This window comes from Protopterus annectens, chromosome 10.part0 (assembly GCF_019279795.1).
Source record: "Protopterus annectens isolate FY-2018-M chromosome 10.part0, PAN1.0, whole genome shotgun sequence".
NCBI lineage: Eukaryota > Metazoa > Chordata > Ceratodontiformes > Protopteridae > Protopterus > Protopterus annectens.
The window spans coordinates 1,796,948,621-1,796,971,120 of NC_056744.1; the positions used below are offsets into that span (position 1 = coordinate 1,796,948,621).

Here is a 22,500-nt window from a genome sequence, read left to right on the forward strand (position 1 = left end):
AAATTCTTTTTGGTACCAAAAAAAAACAGGGGACTGGAGACCTATACTGGATCTCAGCAAGTTAAACAATTATATCAAAAAAACAAAATTCCGGATGGTCACGCTTCTACCCTTCTTGGGTCAGGACAATTGGATGTGCTCGATAGACCTTCAGGATGCTTACTACCATATCAAAATGCACAGACGCTCCAGGAGGTTTATCTGCTTCAGGCTGGGAGCCAGTCATTACCAGTTCAGAGCCCTGACCTTTTGGTCTCACTACAGCCCCCCCCCCCCCCCCGAGTGTTTACCAAATGCATGGCAGTGGTCACGGCTCACTTGAGACGTCAAGGACTCCAGGTGTTTCCATATTTAGACTGGCTCCTTACCGCCACCACCAGACATCGACTGCTTCTAGCCAGAGACTTCACCATCCAAACTTGCCAAGCTCTAGGCATCTCAATAAATTTTGAAAAATCTGCCTTGTCTCCTTGTCAATCTATTACCTTTATAGGCGCCACCTTAGACACACTCAATCTTTCCGCCAGACTTACAGAGCAAAGAGTGTTAGATATCCGCAAACAAGTTTACCTTCTATTACAATGCAACAAGGTCAAAGCCAGGGTAGTCTTGAATGTATTAGGACTCATGGCCGCTACCATCACCCTTCTCCCCTTAGCTCGTTTCCACATGAGGATCCTCCAATGGATGCTGTTTACTCAATGGTCCTTCCAACAGCTCCCGATGTCTCGCATCATATTAATAACTCAATCATGCAAGAATCACCTGTCTTGGTGGATCACATCATCTCAAGTTCTCCAAGGCAGACCTTTCATTCCTCCTCCCCCAGTCGTCATGGTGACAACGGATGCCTCCCTGATCGGGTGGGGGGGCATAATCAGGTCAGGACAGTCCAGGGCACGTGTCAGCCTTTCGAGTGCCACTTGCACATAAATGTCTTGGAGATGAGAGCAGTGCTTTTAGCATTGCAAGCCCTTCAGGACTCTCTTCCCACGGGGACTATTGCAATTCAGACGGACAACATGTCCGTAGTGTGGTACATCAACAAACAGGGCGGAACCAGATCCTACCCCTTATGTCGAGAGGCACTCAGACTTTGGCAGTGGGCGATTTCTTCTCAGCGTTTTCTGATAGCAACGCACATTCCCGGGAAGTCCAGTGTGATTGCGTACAGGTTGAGCAGGGCCATTCTCATGCCCCACGAGTGGTCTCTGAAGAAATCTGTGCTGGAAGAAGTCTTCCAGAGATGGGGCCAGCCTTGCTGCGATCTTTTTGCTACTCCCCAAAACAAGTGTCACGACTTCTTCACTCTCTTCCCGTTACCAGGCCACCCCATCAAAGAATCTCTAGTCCACGATTGGCCCCGGGGACTTTTCTATGCTTTTCCCCCTTTTCCACTTGATATCTCAATTAATTCAGAAAGCTATCGCCTTGAGAGTTACAATTATCCTCATTGCCCCTTACTGGCCTTGACAGATATGGTTTCCGTTCCTCCATCATTACCTGTTGGAGCAGCCTTGGCATCTGGACCTGGTGCCAGATCTTTTGACCCACCAGTCGGGCCAGCTGCGCCACTCCCTTCATTCTCTCAACCTCACAGCGTGGTTTCTCCAATTCCTACCCTAGCCAGGCTTCCCTTTATCTCTCATTCGGTCCGGAACATCCTGGTAGCCTCTCACAAATCTTCTACCAGGAAGATTTATAATAGTAAGTGGAAACGTTTTTCCTTCTGGGCAGCATCAAAAAATATAGACCCCTTCACTTCTCCTATCCAGTTTATCCTAGACTTTCTGGCAGAGCTCTTCCATTTAGGCTCTTCTTCATCTACCATTAGAGTACAACTAGCTGCTATATCTAATTTTCATGTAGGAGTCTCATGTCCCATAAGCTCTGCAAAACCTTTTTAAGAGGTGTTTTTCTGCTCAAGCCACCAATCAGAGATCCCCCACCTCAATGGGACTTGAATTTGGTTCTGGCATCCTTGATCCTCCCCCCCTTCGAACCAGCAGCTTCATGCCCTCTTAAGCTGCTCTCATGGAAAACACTTTTTCTAGTAGCCATAACTTCAGCTAGAAGGGTATCTGAACTTCATGCTCTGTGCAGTCGTCCTCCTTACTTAGCTTTCCACAAAGATAGGGTGTCCCTCCGGACTAATCCGTCCTTCTTACTAAAAGTTTCCTCTGAGGCAAATCTGAACCAAACGATTGATCTCCTCGTCTTCTTCCCTGACTATTCCAACAGGTCGGAACAAAAGTTACATTTTCTAGATGTTCACCGCCAACTTAGATATTATTTAGACAGGACTAAACAGTTCAGGAAATCTGATCAGCTTTTCCTGTCTTATGCGGAAGGGAAATTGGGCCTTCCAGTTACTAAGGTGTCCCTTTCAAGATTGCTTACCTCTATAATTACCTTCATCTATGAAATCAGACATCAAAAACTGCCTTCAAGACCTAGAGCTCATTCAACTAGGGCATTAGCTACATCTGTAGCTTTTCAGGACAGGCTGCCAATAGATTCCATTTGTGCAGCAGCCACTTGGGCTTCTCCTCATACCTTCATTTTACATTACAAATTGGATATGGCCTCCAGAAACCGTGCCAACTTTAGTTCCACTGTTCTCAAGAGTCTGTTCCGACAGGCCACCCGGAATAAGGTGCTAGGGACGTGGTCCCATCCAGCAAGAATGAAGGCGAGATTGACAACTTAACATTAAGAAGTTATGTACCTGCCATAACGTTCCATGTTAGTTGTCTTCTCGCCTTCTTTCTTGCGTCCCACCCTCCTTCCCCCTAGCCTGGACAGACCGATAGGAAATTTTGGGATCTTCCTTTGGAGTTTCCTTCCCACATGTTCTACCACCTCTATTCCCCCTTTTATGTTTGTGGTAGCTTACATTCCGGTTTATATAGAGGTGGATTCTTTTTTCTCCATACTGTGGAGACCAGAACTGCTTGGTTTATCTATCAAACGAGATCTGAGTAGTTACCGCCAAGCATTGTGGGATATAGGGGATCCTCGAGCCGGTGGAATTAGCTCTCGAGCTTTAGTATTGGCCGAGTCGGAGCCGAGAATCGGCTCCGAACCCATCCAGCAAGAAAGAAGGCGAGAAGAAGACAACTAACATGGAACCATAACTTCTTATTTTTGTTTTATTGTGATTAAATTTCAGACTTAAAATCTTTTCAAAATGTTGTGGTTGGAAGAGTCACCTGTCTGGATACCTGCTTGTCTGCAGTAGCTGCCTGGTTGGCGGAGAAATGCTTATTCTGCGCACACCACCTGTTTCCTGTCTCAGTAGGAAATTCCTTTCCTGTTGCATCAAGAGGCAGTGCAGTCACTGCAGGCAGATGGTAATATAGCCTTCCTCTCCATGAAGATGAGCCATCTCTGCTGTCTGCACACTCCTGCTCCCTTCTTACACCTGTGCTGCTAACTGGATGTGGTTTGTTTGGACTGTAGTTTTGGCTTCTTCCCTTTATGCTACAAGGCCAAAAATCAGCTATGGTGTTTTGAGCTGAGCTTAAATTTCAGTAGTGGACACTTCCTGTATGCTATATTTATCTGACACTTTACAGGGGGGATGTAAATTAGCTTTGCAGAATTAAATAGTTCAAATAGACAGAGGCAAGAGAGCTTTGATCAGTCAGTTAATGTTTAGGTCATGTAACATTCTTTCTGAGTGCACATTGTCCATCTAGAATTTGGTAGGTCATTTAACCAGAGATGATCATCAGCTTACAAAAATGTTTTACTGCCCCCACCCCTTTCCACATATCCTATGACCTTAGATTGCAGTACATAATGGAAGGCTTTAGAAGGCTGCTGTTTGACAGCATAGCCTTTCTTTTTCCCTTAAAAATTATCACCAGGGATAAAATGAACATCCTTTCTTTCTTTACTGTGGGTTGTACTGGAATTTATGGTTTGCCCTGTCACAGCATGGTTCCCTCCAGTGCTTGGGCTTTACTTTGCCTATCTCCCATTAGTGCAGTTCCTCCTGCTCAGTCACCCAATAATGGTCTTTCATGGGGGTGCTGTGAGTGAGCATTGGAAGTCAACACTGGGGCTGGTGAAGGCTGGTTGCAGTGGACTCTTCTGCTTACATGTGTTTGCTGATGTTCCACAGGCATGCTGGTAGATGATGAGATGCGACCTTTGTAGGCATTCCCACCCTAATTCCTAGGTTTGTGACTCCTCCTTTGTTCTCTGTCAGCCTTACAGCAGAGATCGTCAGTCACTATCTTCAATGGGGCTATGGGAGATGCCCCATTCTTTCCAGCATGTAATCCCCAGGTCAGAGCCTGGTCATACTCCTGCACGTATCTGGGTTAATCATTAAACCTTGGCCGTATGGGTCATAGTGTGTGTGTAAGTGCACTCGTGTATGAGGTTTAGCTAGTCTGAAGCTTTGCTAATAGGTGTTTTAACAGGAATGGATCTGATTTCTTAAAATGCACCTGTTGTACACTATGAGAAGGTGGCAGTGTTTGCTGTTTTGATACTGGTTTACAATTTTTCTTTTCTGTTTTGTAAGATATTGATTTTGAACCTCATGAAGAAGAAGATGATGAGGAGACAATTGAGGTGGAGGAACAACAGGAAGGTAATGATGCAGAGACGCGCAGACAAGAGATTGAAATGCTGAAACGGGACAGTGAGTTACCAATTGAGCAGCTTTTGGAATCTTTACCACCTGAAATTCTTGAAGACTCTGGGAGTGGTGGTGGTCTGTGTGAAACGGAGGATGAGGAGGAAGATGATTATTCAGAATCTGATGCCGATGAGGTTTGTATTCTTTAAGAAGAAAGATTTATGTTGTGTATTCTTACGTGAGAGACACATTCAAATGCCAGTGAGATTTCCATCCTTTTGAGTGAAAAATGCATGCAGTGTGGATTCAGCCAAGAACGACATGGTAGTGCTGTTGAATTAGTTTGTGATGTATGAAGCGTACTTGTTACTAAATTTGTGTGTTAATGCCAGTGAAGGTTAAGGTAAAGTAGACTGTGTGTGCGTGTGCATATATACTCACTCACACGTGAATATATAAATATATACATGAACAAACACACGCACAAATGCGCACATATATGTGTGCGTGTGTCTGTGATAGATGTGTGTGTTTGTATATGTATATAATATCTATATACGGCAAACAAAAAAACGCCAGAATATCACGTCCAATTAACAAGGGAATTGGCAGAAAAAGGATGCAGACCTATGCTAGAATGAGAAACTTTAATAAAATAAAAAAATCATAGAAATATTGATGACTGCTTTCACACCTAACTGCGCTTCTTCAGATCCTAAAGACTCATGAAGACAAATGTTTAAATAACAAAGAACCAATCAAAAATAAACATGGAAAAACATCACTGTGAATAATAAAAGTCATTTAATTGTACAGCCAATGATGGCATGATAGATGGGTTACACAACCTATCAGCTTGTCCCTCCCATTTTATTGAGATGTCTCAGATGTATGCCTATCAGGTGAAGAATAAGTAATTAGCATAAACTAGAAAACCAGTAGTAATAAAAGTAGCACAAAATTCAACCAATGATATTCATTCAATCACTATGTATAGTTATCCCTAAGAACTAAATAAGCATAAAGCAAAAACCAAATCAATTTCTAAAGGTACATTCATACACTGCTGAAAAACAAAAATCTAATGTGCTCAAAATCCAAATAAGCATCAGTCTAAGTTTGAACATTCACTCAAACATATGAATAATTTATGATAAAACCAGGAAAACAACAGGAGTGCAGCATGTGTCTGTAGTCCAAAACTCATCCAAACCAAAAGCACGCATCAGAGGTTCAGCTGGAAAATATATTTATTGCCCAAAGTCCATTAAGTGCTTTTGTCTAGGTTCAGGCACCTAGGCGGTGCGACGCCCCCCTGTGAGACAGCTGGATGTGGACACATGGCAGGTTGGCAGTTTAGCTGCAGTGACAAATTCCTGCGGACAATTCATTGTGGGAATACAGTAACCCCCTGCACCCCAACCACAGGTGGCAGACGCAAACCCCCACAGTGATACACTCTGCACCCCCCCCTAGAAGCCACCATGTGCAACTGTCAGTGGAACATGTGGCTGGCATTGGATGCCACGTGGGCATAAAAGTGGTATTGTGAAACTTGTGTGCTGTGGGCAAAGCCTTTATTAACAAAATGTAAAATGATGTGTGTAGTGATTGTTGCGTACTAAACCCAAATATAATCACAACTTGTAGAAATGTGCCACAACACGGCGGAAATCCTGCCCATCACTGTAGTGACACTTATGTTGCAAGATGTGCTTTAGGCGATGCTCCCTTACAATAGCCTTCCTACGAGGTGTCACAGGCATCCCCCTCAAAAGAGACTCTCGTCAGTTATCTCAGGTTCTGTTCCTGCTGCAGAACAGATAGGTCAGGTAGCTGCACAGTAGGGCGTCCCAGTAACACCTTCAGCTGACGATGCCATGCCGCCACCTGGTTATTTGTCCACGGGAAGTCCATGTGAGAGACATCGCACACATTCCAAAACCTCAAAAGGGTAGGACGATGGCAGTCGTTGCTGTGCTGAGCAGCGGGATGCATACTTGCATGGTCTGCCCCGCACATAATGATGGTCTAAAAATACGCCAATAGGCTGAGTACAGTCTGGTAAAGTAGCCACAATGTCCAGAAATGCAGGGACAGTGTTTTCCATCTGTAGGTATGCCAATGCAATCAGCTTGCGGATGGCAATTGAGAAAGCAGTGTCCATACCATAGAGGGCTACAAGGTGGTGATGCTGGATCTGGCGCCAAATGATCTGTGCAAAATGGAATAGGCACCCCTTCAGTATACTCTTAGGGGAATGCCTTACGGTTGGCACGGATTGCTGCCTTCTCGAAATCAGTCATAATATACTGTGGAGCCAAAGTGCATTCCTGTTCTGCAGTCATACCCTTCAGTATCTCCCACATATTGCTGTATGCAGACTGACTTCCATGTAATGAGACAGTACACGAGGGGGACAGTCCTTGCTAAGGTGGAGGTGCCAATACATCCATGTAATGTATACAGCTGGCGACATATATATCAGCCCGTGTGGGGAAGGTGCCATCCCCAAGAATGATGTTAGACCTGCACAGATCAGTCAGATTCTGTGATGTAGTAAGTAGAACCAAGGAATCAGTCCCATCCATATCAGACCTTCTACGGAGGATAAAGATGCAACTACGGAGTGGATACTGGCTGACATCAATATCCGCAAGTGTCACTGGAGGTGTGGTCATGGATGCCCTTGTCCTCTTCATAACCCTGGTTATGCTACGACGCAGGGTGGCACGGCAAGGCATCTGTTGTAGTACATTGTCATCTGCTGTGCCTAGGACACTCTGCATTGCCAGGCTTGGCAGGTCATTGCCAGTTACCACCCTCTGCTGCAGTTCTGCGCACAGTGTAGTCACTTGGGCGGTTGCATCTGGGCCGTGCTGGTGTAGCAGTGATTTCAGCAGTTCTTCCCCCTCATCCTGGTGAACAGTGATGGCAGGATCTCTGCAGACCTTTACTCTCAGCTCGATACTTGCCCAGTGCCATTTAGTTGGTGCTTCACGCTCCAAATGGTAGAGGTATCCCTCCACTACCAGCATTGGTTTGCCCCTTTGGCTGGGCACTGTGCTGTATCTGTTGCCAAGCTGACCAGGGCTATACAGGTACATAGATTCCATCATGGTAACGCCACTTGATGGCCTCTGTATCCATCACAGCCAGTGTAGCAGGGAACAGGATGTAAACACAACTTTGGTACAGGCCAGTATCACAGTTTGGATATATTGCTGTACAACACCTTGTGTTGTACCCTTCTGAATACGCTCTGTTTGCCACGATGGCCCTTTGCAGCAGTATATACACCACCTTGCTCGTAATACCTGTCCAGCTAGGGATTCCCTATGTGCAGTTTACACAGCCGTGCAATTGGCAAGTAAATGTAGTCCAGCAGGAGTCTCCCAGCTTGCGTACACCACTGGTTCTTGCTTGTACTGAACAAGTCCCCTTTAACACCCAGCTATTGCTGTTGGTCAATCAGAGTGCGGGGCCCAGCCTCAGTTTTAGTGACAGAGATCACGTAGGGATGTCTCCCTGTATAGCAACCTTTTCTGCCTACATGTCCCTGCATATGTGCATACCCTAGCTGCAACAACCATTGGATGGGTTTGACAACCCCCACATTACGGGCATGCTGCCTTTTTGTGGACTTGGTGGGTTGATACTCTCTTTGTGTCCCATTCATACTTTCCCTCACCTTTGTCTGTGTTCCCTTCTACTCTGGCTGTGTTTTGCAATGTTGGGTAGGTAGTCTGTGATTGCTAGGGTTGACATGTTTCCACCTTCCACTGCCCTTGGATGGCTCTGGAAGGACAATGCCCTTCTGTTGCAGGCATACCTCTCAGCCCCGTGGAGTAGTTACTCTGGACAAAGCCGTAGCACTAGTGGTACACACAGGGACACATTCTGCCTAATGCAAACTTGTACTTGTGAAGTCTGAAACTCTAAATGTCTGCAATTACTTTCTAACTCCTGCACACATTGCTTTGCCACTACTCTGCCAGACAACTACAATAGGTTCTCACTATGGGCCACACATCTACAGTAGTATGGGTAGTCTGCGGAAACTGTATGGTTGGGTGTATGGGAAGGGATTCTTGTGCTGTTGTCTTGTGTATGGTGCGCATGTATGGGGGTTATCATTCGGCTGCAGATTCTTTGGCATTTTCTGTCAGTCAGCTGCCCACAGCGAGGTGTTCTATACAGGTTGTGTTCGTGGGTTTGGAATGCTTGTGCATGGGCTTACAGGTAAGCTGTTTTGTCCTTCTGTGAGTGTTTGGTCCCTCTCCACCACTTGTCTTGCCGATAGTTTGTCTAGCGCGGCTGTTTCCACAGTCAGGAAACTGCCCGCTTATTTACGTTAGGGGACATCTCCATTTTTCAAGTTTTCCTACTGCGTGGATTTCCACAGCGTATCTATCTTTCGGCAGCACTGCTTTACGATCTAGCGGTGCTGCGGCCTTCTGCTTTCGGCGTTGTAGCTCACGGGCATTTGTCTCGTGATCTACATGCTGGAACCTGCTTTCGTCCCCCTAAACAAGGGACTTAATCAGAATAAAAACTACAAATTTTCACAAGTTCAAATAACACAAATCATCATGTCATTGGTGCATAGAAAACAAATGTTGATTACAATAGTCATGTGTTTTCCTTCTGTAGAAGCACACAACGAAAAACTTGTCCATTAAAAACTTAGTATACAAAAACTTGGTCCACATAAAGCTACAGTAACTCAATGAAGTAATTGTGTTAAATAGCAACCAAAAAATTGTGCAAAAAGTGTTGTACTTAAATACTAAAAGATAATATAAACTTTAAAAATCTATGCAAACTTCCCTATAAACTGTTGCGCTAGAGAAACAGTCATTCAATCCAGGTGGGAGATTTGCAGCAAGCCTTAAGTGCCACCTTAGTTCTTTTTTACTAAGTTTATTTTTCCAGTCTCCCCATGGTACTGACCTGTATAATTTCTAGCATACCAAAACTAAACCTCCTGGACCCACAACAAAGAGAATGTTTATATAAGGCATTTGTCTCTTGTAGGATATCATGCAAGTGTTCATAGATTCTAGTTTGAGGATTTTTCTGTCTTACCTACATAACCACCGCATGAATCACACACTGCTACAATTCCCTTTCTTGAAAAAAATGTTTGTACACATGTAGTTGATTAAAATAATTGACGGACTACAATATTTCTATTAACACCGACGACAACTGCTGCATTACTTAGTGCCATTTCTCAACAATGTAGTTCCATTACTTTTCTTGTTTTCTAATAGCTGTTTAAGGATTGTACCTATTTTATTAATAAAAATAGGTTTGTCCCCTACCACAGCATGAGCATTGTTTATTCTAAATATGTTCCAGTTCCTTTGTACAGTATTTCTTATTTCCCCAGAAAAAGGGCCATGTTGAATAATGCAAGCCTTGTTAAAGTTGGTATTAGACAAGACATTGTGTACGATACTGTTGTCAGTTAAACCAACACCTAACAGAGATTTGTATTTTTTTCCCCACTCTTTGTAAGCATCATTGAGAAATACCATCTGCCATCGTTTCTGGATATTGCCTTTCCAGTAGCTTATCTTTCAGTTTATTGAGCTCCTCTTTTACATCTTCGAAGTGTGAAGTCGTACGGGCTGTTCTTAATGCCGACCATTTGACCAAACTCTTCTTTTGTGGTAAAGGGTGGCAATTGGAGAAATGCAAATGAGTTACAGAATGTACTTTTGCAGTAGATGTTGGACATAAAACCTTCTTGGAAATGTGTTATAGTGGTATCGAAGTAGTGTACCTGATGGGTACTGTAATTGAGAGTGAACACCAAAACAATCGTCCTTAACGATCGTATATCTTCTGCCTACATCCCTCCTAATACCCCTGTTCTAACATTGTTTTTCTCTTACAGCTGCTGTTCGCAATTCCCAGTGAGCACACCTGACTAACCCTGCTTAACTGGATCTCCCAGCCCTTTGCAGCTTCCTCTTGGCAAGAAATACAAGCATTCATCTCACCTGCAGGGAAACTGTTAAGTGTCATTAATCTTCCTGCTGTACTAGGCAAGTTTCTGTAGTGAAACACTTCAGTGCTTATTTGACTAGTGGCACGCTCACTAACTCAGTGTTGATCTCCCCATTCCTTTCCCCTTAACCTTCTACTTCCATTCATCTCTCTAACTGCTAATATCAAAAGCTGCAAAACTGTACAGAACTAATAAAGCAGCATGCGTTAGGCTGCTATTACATGCGTTTTTCTTGCCTCTAGGAACTGCTTACTCTTAAATACTCCCATTGTCTTAAGGCACACATTAACTGATTGTTTCTACTGTGGGGTCTGGCAAGCTGCCTCAAGGTTTCTGCCTGTTCTGCTCAGGCTCACTTCACTCCCCCACTCTACCCCCATTTCCACCCACCCCCACATCAGTTACATTTATACCTTCCATAAGCTTTTCACTTTCATGTCTAACCCCCAATCAACACCTATCCACCTACACCGGTATCCTCATTCACTCCATCCTAATTCTTGTTAATATTTTCCTTTCCTGAATCTTCCTCATTCTTCTCCTTAACTATAGTACCACAACCTTTTCCTAAAATGTACTGCATATCAAAACCTTGTATTATCTTAATCTCCCTTACCTCCATTCTTTTTTTCCTATCCCACACCATCTTTCTAAATACTATATTCCACTCCCCAACTTCAACATTTTCCACATCACCCATTGCACCCCACACTAATACCAGTAGATCTGAAGTAGTTTATCTGATTTGCTCTTCAACCTGTGGGATCCTCTGATACGCTTCAGATCTGACACAGCTGCATTTTCCAGCTATGGTTCCGAGCTCCAAACTGCTCCTCTTACCCATAATGCCTCCTTGTCTCCCTTCTCCCCCCAGATCTTGTCTGCCACCTTAGAGTACAGAGTGTGGTCACCGAGCTACAGCGTTTTCTTATGGTCAGGTTGTAATTGTGGTCTGTTCCTTAGATATCTTTTTCTATCCTTTTTTTCTGTCTTAAACCTGTCTATCACCTCCCCCGGGTTTCTTCGTAGCTAGTATTAAAGAAAGTAGCAAAAGTAGTAGTGTGGCTCTTCTAGGTTCTCTTTCCTACCTTTTCCTTTCTGACTGTGTGTGTGTGGTGAACTTGGATGATGGCTGAGACCCCGAAGCCTGGGTTAAAAAAAATGCAGTGTGGCTGTAAGCTTTTACCGGCTGATGGCCGTACTCTGTGCGTGGTTTGCTTACCTCCTGTCCCCCTTTTCTGTTTGCACTAGGTTTAACCCCAGAGCACTTAAGGACAGGCAGGACAAATTCTGCTGGGACCATGGTCCGTTCTTCCCCTGCGGGAAAAGTTGCGGCTGCTGCTGCTATTTCTCCCCCGGCCTCTAGGACTCGCACTCCAGCCAAGAGGCCCGGGAAGGGGGATAAATCTAAAAAAGACCAGCCTCGCAAGCGATCCTCGACCTCTTGTCGCAGGCCGGCCCACCGCCGAAGACTAAGCCTGTTTCTAGGCAGTTTTCCCCACGGCTCAGGTCCCCGAGGTTTTCACCTAAGCCCGAGCTCCCAGCTAGCCAGTCGCGGTCTAGGACCCCTCATGCCACAGGCACTCCGTCCTACTTCGGCGGCGTCCTCCCACTCCACCTGGAACCTTTTGGAAGCAGAGATGGAAAAGATGATGTGGAGGTTCATCTGCACTCAAATTCAGATGGCCATCTTGCCGGGGCAGTCTCCCACTGGAGCAAGCTCCTTTCTACCCATGTTCCATCCTGTTACTCCTCCAATTCGACCTTCTGTTTAGTCGACACTGAATCCGAAGACAGTCCGAGTCAAGGGGGTCAATGCTGATGGTACCCTGTACCTCAACGCCGCTGGTTGCCTTGAGTGTTGGATTCCATCTCTCGGAGACGGAGCCTCTGGGTCAGATCTGAGGGGGGTGTTCTCTGCTCAGTCTGTCGGAGAGGAACATACTTCTCGGTGTCTCTGCTCCAGCAGGCATGGCTCCGAATCCCCTGTCTGGTCAAGGGGGAGTGACTTCTGCTTTTTCTGTCCAGGAGGCCCGTTCCCCATCTGCATTCGACGTGGTGTAGAGGGTTCTCGCAGGGTTGAGGCCTCAGACTATCTCGTCCTCCGAATCCATCCAGACCCCCCCTCTGGCTTTGTGTGGTTCTGACCATCTAGCCCTCTCAGGGGCAGCCCGTAGCTGTAGTGCCTCCAGGCAGTTTCACTCTTGGAACAACCCATTTGCAAGGCCTCCCCAGACAAGTTCTCCTGAGGAGGCCCCCCACAAACATACATGCAAGAGGAGGCACTTGGACTCTCCCTCAGAGTCCCTCATGGAGGGCACATACCTGGGTGAAGGGTAAGCTTCCCCAAGGTCACCCTTCGAGGATATCTCCTTTGGAGGCATTATGGAGATCCTTCGCCAAAGGGAAGGGTGGTCTGCCCCAAAACCGACCTCCGAGTCAGTGTTTTTGGAGGCATTCAGCTTGAGCCCATCTACCTCTTGGGGTGTCCCTTGCGGCCGATCCCCTTGCGGAGTTAATAAAATCTAGGGCTTGGAAGGAGCCGGATACCATAGATCCTATACCAAAGTGTCTGGACAAGGTTTTAAGTCCCCCTTCAGACAAGCTGCATTGGCACAAGGGGTCCTCTGTAAATGCTATGATGGTGGTGGTGGCCACCAAAAAGGAGCTCACACAGGAAAGTTCCATGGTTCATCCTCCTGACTGGGAGTCTGACTTTGGATCATTTTGGGAAGCAAGCTTCTGCTTCAGTGACATTGTCTGTGATGGCGCTTAACTATTTGGCGAATTTAATCCGACTCCAGAGAGATCTAGTCAAAGAAATCACGGAGTCTTCCCCAGGGTCCATGTCTGCATACAACAGGAAGACTTTCAATGCTCTAATGGCCACCCTTAAGGCTGTAGTGAACACTTCTATGCGTTTTCTCTCCCATGCCACGGAGGGAGTCGCACCGGTGGTGAGGACAGACGTTGCCATCAGGCGTCATGCCTGGCTCCACTTATGTCAATTCTCGAAGCCCTTTAAGGTGTCTTTTACAAACACCCTATATGATGGTTCTTCTCTTTTTGGGAAGACAGTAAGAGACACCTTGATCCAGAGTGAGGAGGACAGGAAGACGCTGTCTGCCATCGGGATCCACTTCTTTCCACCTCAGAAGTTTTTTTTCCAGGAACCAATGAGGCAAGAATATGTGGTTCCGCAAGTCTCAGGCGGTTTCCCGGGACGCTTATGACTCGCTGTTCCCCAGAGGGGGATTTGACAGACGCCGCCATAGAGGCAGAGGGGGTCCTAAGAACTTTGGATCTCTAGAACCTTTTTCAGACAAACCCGGGCAGCATCTTTGAGGGGTTGCACGACTGTCCCTGTCTGAAGGCAGTCGGGGGCTGTTTGTCGCTACACCCACTAGCTTGGCAGTTCATTAAAACAGATCAGTGGGTGTTGCGAATTATGCCCAGAGGATATTTTGTCCTTTTCAAAAATCCTCCTCCATCCAACAGAACTCTCCCGGACGTTCCACCCACGCAGCTGGAGGAGGCAGCAGTGCAAATAGAACCACAGCTACGAAAGTGAGTCATCCAATCATCCCCCCCGCAGGCCAATCCAGATCCAGAGTTTATTCCAGGTTCTTTTTAGTGTCAGACAGTGGGGGACCTCAGACCAATTTTGGATCTGTCCCAGCTGACCCTGTCTGTAACCAAGAAAAAATTCCGGATGGTCACGATTCAGTCTGTCCTGCCCTATCTGCAGGCCAGAGACTGGATGTGCTCAATTGATTTCCAGGACGCGTACTACCACATCAAGATCGGGCACTCCAGGAGGTTCCTTCACTTCCGGCTGGGAGCCGGTCATTACCAATTTCGAGCCCTTCCCTTTGGTCTCATCACAGCCCCCAGGTGTTCACCAGAGTAATAATGGTAGTAGTGGCTCACCTGAGGCTTCAGGGCATTCAGGTCTTTCTGTACCTGGATGATTGGCTCTTTATTGCCTCTTCAGTGCATGTACTTTGTCAAGCTTGGGACTCCTTTCTTTGGCTAGCTGACAAGTTGGGCATCACAGTCAGTATGGACAAATCTGCCTTAATCCTGACTCAGGTGTTGGACTTCATTGGGGCACGGCTGGACACCGTACAAATGAGGGTTTTCCTCACATCAGAGAGGTTGCGCAATCTGAGACTGCATGGTCCTACACATTCTTCAGACTCCATTTCCATCACCTGAAGCAGTGTTGTGGCCATTGGGTTCTATGGCGGCCACAATCACTCCTCTTCCGATGACACGTCTGCACATGAGTACTACAGTGGACACTGCCTGTTCAGTGGTCTCTGCTAGACATTCCTTTGTCCTTTCCAGTAAGAATCTTGAAAGCATGCAGGGACTCCCTTTGTTGGTGGATTCAGTCTCCGGATCTCTTTAAGGGATGTCCGTTTCAACCTGCCTTGCCCAAGACCACAGTCACCAAGGACACCTCCCTATTGGGGTGTAGGGGGGGGCACAGTTCAGGAAGGACAGTCCAAGGCACGTGGTCCCCTTCCGAGACCTGTCTGCATATTGGTGTTCTAGAGATGATGGCGGTTCTTTTGGCATTGCAGACCGTTCATGCTCATCTTCTTCTAGGGCAATTGTAATTTAGAATGACCGTCAGTGGTCTGGTATATCAACAAACGGGGTACCAGATCTTATCCCCTGTGTCAAGAAGCTATGAGTGTGGGAATAGGCTATCTCCACCATCTGTGTTCTGGTGGCAACGCACATTCCGGGATGGTCCAACATTCTAGTGGACAGGCTCAGCTGATTGATCCTGATGCCTTATGAGTGGTTTCTGAATCCTTCAGTAGCGGAATAGATATTTCGAGAGTAGGGTCACCCTTGATGCAATCTCTTTGCATCTCCTTGCAACGTGAAATGCAGCGAGTTTTTCGCTCTGACCCTCCTGCCTGAGGAAACCGTCATGGCTTAGTGGTAGGTCATACAGACTAATGTTACCAAGGTCCTGGGTTTGAGACTGGCAGTGGGAATTTATTTGGGTTGGGAAGGTGGCCTAATGGTTAAGGTGTTTGCCTTATAAGCACAAGGTGCAGGGTTTGAGTCTCACAAGGGATAATTGGCTAGGCTTACAATGGTTCGCAAAGCAGTTAGCTTAGTACTAACCTATGATTCCTATGAATTCATGCTTGGCCTCCCAGCCTTGTTTACGCATATCCTCCTCTTCCCTTCATGTCGAAGCTTCTATAGTTTGAAGGCTGGGGAGCATTGTGATTTATCGCCCCATTCTGGCCTCGACAGGTTTGGTTTCCCTTACTCTGGTCTCAACTAGTTTGTTCCACCATGGAGTCTGGATCTAGTTCCAGATCTCATCTCGCACCCTTCAGGGATTCCAGACCCAGATCTGGACAGCCTGAAGCTCACAGCCTGGCTGCTCTGGTTCCCATGATTATTAGAACTCCCGGTTTGTCATACCCCGTTAAGTCAATCCTGGTAGTGGCTCACAAATCTACCAGGAAAGTGTATTGTAGTAAATGGAAACCTTTTTCTGTATGGGGCAGTCAGTGGTCCTTGGATCCTTTTATGGCACTTTTGTTGGCAGTTCTAGATTTTCTGGCTAGCATTTTTCAGCAGGGCATCAGTTATACTGTCAAGGTTCATGTGGCAGCCATATGTAATTTTCACGTGGGGATTAATATGTCTTCATTGGCTTCCTCTAAACTGTGCCAGACCTTTCTTAAAGGTGCTTTTCTTAGACCACCCATTAAGGATCCTCTCCCTCTATGGGACCTTGCACTGTTGTTGCAGGTGTTAGTTTCTCACCCTTTTGAGCCTGCGGCTTCGGTGGATTTGAGAACTGCCTTCCTGGTCACCACTATGCCAAAAGAGTGTCTGAGCTTCAGGGTCTTTCAAAGTGCCCTACATGATTTTTTATAAAGTTAGGGTGTTGCTTCACACTAACCCTTCTTTTCTTCCCAAGGTAGCTTTGGAAGCCAATATTAACCAAACTATAAATTGCCGGTCTTTTTTCCTAGTTACCAAACCTAAGGGGAATATAAATTGCATTTACTCTATGTACATAGACAAATGAGGTTTTACCTTCACAGGAACAAACCTTTCCGCAAGTCTGATCAACTGTTTGTGTCTTATGCCAAACCCTTCTTTGGTAATCCAGTCTCTAAGTGACAATTGCTCATTGGATTTCACAATGCATTGTCCAAGCGTGTTCAGAGAGGGGTCTGCCTCTTACCAGGAAAAGTAAAGGCTCATTAGACCTGATCTATGGCTACATCAGCGGCCTTTTGGTCTAGAGTATTTTCAGATGACATTTGTTCATCTGCCACTTGGGCTTCATCTCACACCTTTTTCTCGCATTACAGATTAGACATGGTCTCTACGAGTAGAGCATCTTTTGGCTCTGCGGTGCTCCGGGACATCCTTCCATGAGGGCCACCCAAGAACTAGGTAGCTGGGGGACTCTGTCCCACAGATTGAAGAGCAAATGAAGTAAACTACTTCAGATAAAGAAGTTATGTAATCACCATAACTTTCCATCTGAGTAGTTCCACTTCATTTGTCTTCAACCGTCCCCAACCGTCCCTCCCTCTTCCCCCTGACCTTATCTTCAGGATATGATATACGTTTCAGATTGTTACTGTTGAAATCCTTGCCTTTGTCTAGGTTAAGGTTGGTTTTGTTGGTTGTTTTGGTAGATAAGGTGTTATTTGGTAGTGTCTGTTTCTATTAGGCAGCAAATAAGGTGTTATTTGGTCGGGTGTCTGCTATTAGGCAGCAAACTCTATCTGAATGGAGACAGGCATTGTGGGTAAGGAGAGGTGCTTGGAGCTCAGCTGGGAAAATGCAGCCATGTCGGATCTGAAGTGGATCTGAGGATCCCACAGGTTGAAGACAAATGAAGAAGAACTACTCAGGTGGAACATTATGGTGAGTACATAACTTTTTTTTCCTTTGCCATCTCACCGTCTTTATTGAACTTCCATACTTGGCACCTTACAAAGATTAGAGCCTTTGTCATCATAATTAAACTAAACTTAATTTGCAACCCCCACCATAGGCCTCTCTTCATTACTCAACATCCCTCCATAGTTACATGTCATTACCAGGCCCTCTCTCTATGTGTCGACATTCACCCCAACCCTGGACCCAATCAACCATTCTGCCCAAAACCTTTCTTCTAGTGCCAAGAACCTCTGCTTCACTACAATTAATATACATAGTATCTGTAACAAAACCACCGAATTCCATGCCTGGTTCTCTCACTACTCCCAGGATATTGTAGCAGAGACTTGGTTAAAACCACATATTGCTGATACTGAAATAATCCCTCCAGGATCTAATATACATAGAAATGACTGGCTACATAAAGGTGGAGGTGTCACATTAATCTACAGTGACACTTTAGCTGTTGCACCATATGATAAACCTATACCAACATTTCGAAATATGGACTTATTAGTTAACATTCACATCAACAGCAGAAAACAACTATGTATTGCTGTACTGTATATTTCACCAGGTCAAAGCATAGCTACTCTGGAAAATCTACTATCCTGGACCCCACCATCAGTATATCAAATAAAGCCATCATTCTTGGTGACACAAATATAAACTGGCAAATTCTCATCTGACTGCCCAGTAAATAGTATTAACTTGCACAGGTTTACTCAGCTCATCTCTTACCCCACTCATAAGGTAAAAAAGCAGATGGAATCAATCACACCCTCAAAAATTCACTAAGGCAGGGACCCTACCCAGTACCTTTAGTGACCATCTTCCTGCCTATACCCATAAAAAACAACTTCAAATAGACAAACTGCATTGTCTGAGAACAATAAGTTATTCTTAGTGTCTCTAAAAACCCACAACTGGTCCGCTACCAAATTTCTCCGGTTTACATGGATTTGGTTGTACTGAGAATTGTAGAAAAAGATGTTCTCCGAATTTAAATGATGAAATTTTAGACGTCGAACGGTCAGAATATCGTAAAAAATTAGACATTCCCGACTGCTCTACCACCTAAACAAGTACTACCGTGGGTCAAAAGGGGGGGATGTTTGGCATTTTGACATATTTGCATTAGCAGTTATGCCATACTGGCGTTCTGCAGTTTGACATGGTGTGTTTGACAATTGGCCGTACAACCAAATCCATGCATACCTATTTCTCCCACTGCATGAAGCAGTGAAGCTACTTCAGTAGTCTTTTTAGATATTCTAGACTGTCTTGCCTCCACACGTACCAAAAGAGTAAAGCCTAACCATGCCCCATGGCTAACTAAACAGTTACTTACCTCCAGGGATGAAGCATGGAAGGAATGGCATAGAAATAGAACCCCACAACTTCAACTCAGATATAAACTACTCTAACAGTGCCAAAAAGCAAGTCATCCAGTGATGAAACAAAAAAGTTATTTCTCCACTAAACTCACTACCCAACAAAATAACCCCAAATTGTTCTGAACTCTGATGTTCTTTGTGTTTCACTGTTGCAGTCATTATATTTGGGTAATCTGCTGGCATGTTGCCCTCAGTCGGCCTGAATAACAAAGTCTTGGGTCCTGCGTCGGTTGCTGTCTCCTCTTCCATGACGTCGGGTAGTCAGGGGTATAAAACATGCAGCCGACGCCATTTTAATCAGTCTTTCTTGCCGTGCGGTGCCCGAAGCAGAAGCAGTTTGCAAGTGCCGGTCGGCCGACTCCTGAAATTTTCGTTTTCAAGTTTCAGGACCGAAGTCTTCAAACTGAAGCTAAGTACCCCATTGAGGAAACTTTTACTTGCTCCTTATCGATGTCAGTAAAAGTTAATTGCATTACTTGTGGGAAGCAAATACCTCATAAGGATTTTCATTTGTACTGTACTCCTTGCCTAGGCCCTGATCACAACGTGCCTTGCTGTCAGTTTTGTGCTAAATTTAACCAATGCACTATAGAGAGACAGACTGTTGAGGTCCAAAACCGAAGACAAAGCTTCTCTTAAGCCAGTTGCCGGTACTCAGTGAGGTACTTTTGTAGCCCCTGATGCCCGCTACTGTTGAATCACAGGCCTCTACTGAGACCTATTTGGAGTCAGGTGTGCCACGGGATTCTTCAAGTATTGAACCCACAGATGTCTCTCCCTTGGATGGGTCCAGAGCCGCTGAGCAGGCACCTGCTTTTGAGGGTGCTTTCAGGCCTAAACATTTGTATATTAAACCAACGCCATCATCTAAAACCAGGCCAAAACCTACTTCTATATCTAAAAAACCAACGCATGAGCCCCGTGCTCAGGCCCCTATGCCTAAAAAAAAAAAAACAAAAAAAAACAAATGATCACAATGGCTGAGGATTTAATTACCTTGATCAGAGGCCTAGGCAAGGCACTGATTATGAATCTTCAGATCAGGTTTCTATTTTTTTTAATTCCTCTTCTGATCAGGAATTTTGTATTCCCCCTTATGAGGACTCTGATGAAGAGGAATCCATCCCTTCTGCTTCTCCTCATGAGGATTTTTCTTTTGGAGAGACTTTGCATACCTTAAGGGAGCATTTTCATTGGGAGAGTCAGGACTTTTCAGAATCCAAAAAGAGGCTTACAGATTTTCTTCTTCCTCAGCATAGGCCTTTGGCTATACCTCCTGTTTTTAGATATTATTGATGTTTTCTCAGAATCCAGCATGGCTCCCGATTTCCTGCCTCCGGCTTTTAGTAAGCCAGACAGATATTACAAGGTTCCTGACTCCCACAAATTTCTTTTCAAAAATCCTTCTGCTGACCCTGAAACTATTTCTCTGGGTCTCAAGGGTGTTAAGGCTTCTACAGCCAAAAATCCTACCCCTTCTGATAGAGACTCCAGGGCGCTGGATAGATGGGATAAGAAGGTTTATACGTCTGCAACCCTGGCAATCAGGGCTTTAAACTGTCAATTTCATATGCTTGAATATCAACAGCATGTCATGGGCTTACTGAAACAGAAAATTGCTGATTTCCGACTGTGTGGAAAATAAAGAATTACAGGATTTATTGCATTCAGCTGAACAAGTTGGAAAGCAAACTTTGCAATTTGGGTTTTTCCTTGGAGGCCTCTTGCAGGGTCGCAGTAACTGGATCAGTGATGAGAAGGCATGCTTGGCTCAAGGAGCAAAATCTGCCTGATCATGTTAAAGCTAAATTGTTGGATGCTCCTTTACAGCAGGACAGTCTGTTTGGTAATAAGGCAGAGGAGGTTTTAAAAAAGATGGAAGACAAAGCTAAATCTATACAAACTGTAAAAGATTTCTTGCAAGTGCAGCCACCCAACCTGGCACTGGCCTTCTAAGAATTGTTTTTTTTCCAGTGCCCAACAGAGCCACTCAGGTCAAATCCAGACACTCCAAAGGCTCCAGGTTTCAGTCACAAGGATCTTAAAAGACAAAACAATGGGGTGCCTCCACCTCTAAATCAGGAAGTGCAAAGCACCACCCTACAGTAAACAGTCTCAATGACTTTCCTTTGCCATTTCCAAGCACTTATCTTTTGGCAGCCCCTTTGGGGGGAAAACTAGTACTTCATGCTTAAAACTGGCATCTAATTACCCAGGACAAGTGAGTCTTAAATATAGTATCCCATGGGTACATATTTCATTTCCACACTTTGCCAATTCCACTCTGGCCAGCTCTGCCTCCAAATCAGCGGACAGAGGATCAGAAACAAGTTAAGTCACTCATGGATATGTGGGCTATTCAACCAGTACCAGAAAAGGAAAAAGGACAAGGTTTTTATTAAGGACTTTTCCTGGTACCCAGATAAGACGAATCATGGCACCCAATTCTGGACTTATCCATTCTAAATGCTTTCCTGGACATTCCAAAATTCAAGATGCTGACTCTACAACAGCTACTGCCTATGCTAGGCAAGAGTGCCTGGTTGGTAACTCTAGACTTGAGGCTTACCTGCATATCCCAATCAGGGAAGCTTGCAGAAGATACCTCCACTTCAAAGCAGGCTGTTTGCATTACCAGTTGTCTGCACTGCTGTTTGGCTTATCTACTGCGCCCAGGGTCTTCACAAAGTGCCTGGCACCAGTAATTTCATTTTGCAGACAAAGAAACATTCAAATGTATCCATATCTGGACGATTGTCTAATTCAGGCAGAGGACAAGGACACTCTACTTCAACATCTGGCGTTTGTAAAAAGGCTTCTAACATGCCTAGGGTACAACATAAACGAAAAAATCACAAGTGGTACCCTCTCAAATTACATTCCTGGTGCAAGCTTGAATACAACTGCCCATATGGCTTACCTTACGCCAGACAAACAAGTTCAATTGACAACATACTTCAAACAAGTGGCAACAAAAACCCAGCTATCTGTAAGACAAATTCTGTAGGCTTTGGGGTTCATGGCATCCTGCATTCTACTAATTCCATATGCAAGACTGCATATGAGGAAACTTCAGTGGTACCTTAAAAGCTTATGGAGTCAACATTGGCACAGCCTGGAAACAATGATTCCTCTTATTCCTTGCCTGCAACAAGAGTTCCTTTGGTGGGCAGAGGCATGTCACCAAAACAAGGGGCTGTCATTCATTCTACCCTCTGCCACCCAAACCCTGACTACAGACGCATCAGACTATGCTTGGGGGGCCCATCTGGCAGGGAAATGCATTCAGGGCGAGTGGAGCCCAAATCAAATGTACCTAGATATCAACCAGAAAGAAATGCCAGCTGTACAAAATGCTCTGACTGCCTTCAAGGACTTCCTTCATCCAGGACACCTACTGATAAAGACTGACAACACCACGGTTATGTGGTACATAAACAAGGAGGGGGGTACCCACACCTACCCCCTTTGCACACTAGCCATGGCCTTGTGGAACACTGCCTTGACTTACCAAATGCATCTTCAAAATCAATTACTGCCAGGAAAGC

The 22,500-nt window shown here is 45.2% G+C and overlaps 1 protein-coding gene across 1 annotated transcript in view; it reads left to right on the forward strand.

Annotated features, from left to right (window-relative positions):
• Positions 1 to 22,500, forward strand: part of LOC122814504 (Snf2 related CREBBP activator protein) — a 3,617,155-nt gene that overhangs the window by 618,219 nt on the left and 2,976,436 nt on the right. Inside the window, exon 5 of the mRNA XM_044087079.1 lies at positions 4,538 to 4,788. Coding sequence (XP_043943014.1) covers positions 4,538 to 4,788 — 251 coding nt within the window. The remainder of the gene's footprint in view (positions 1 to 4,537; positions 4,789 to 22,500) is intronic.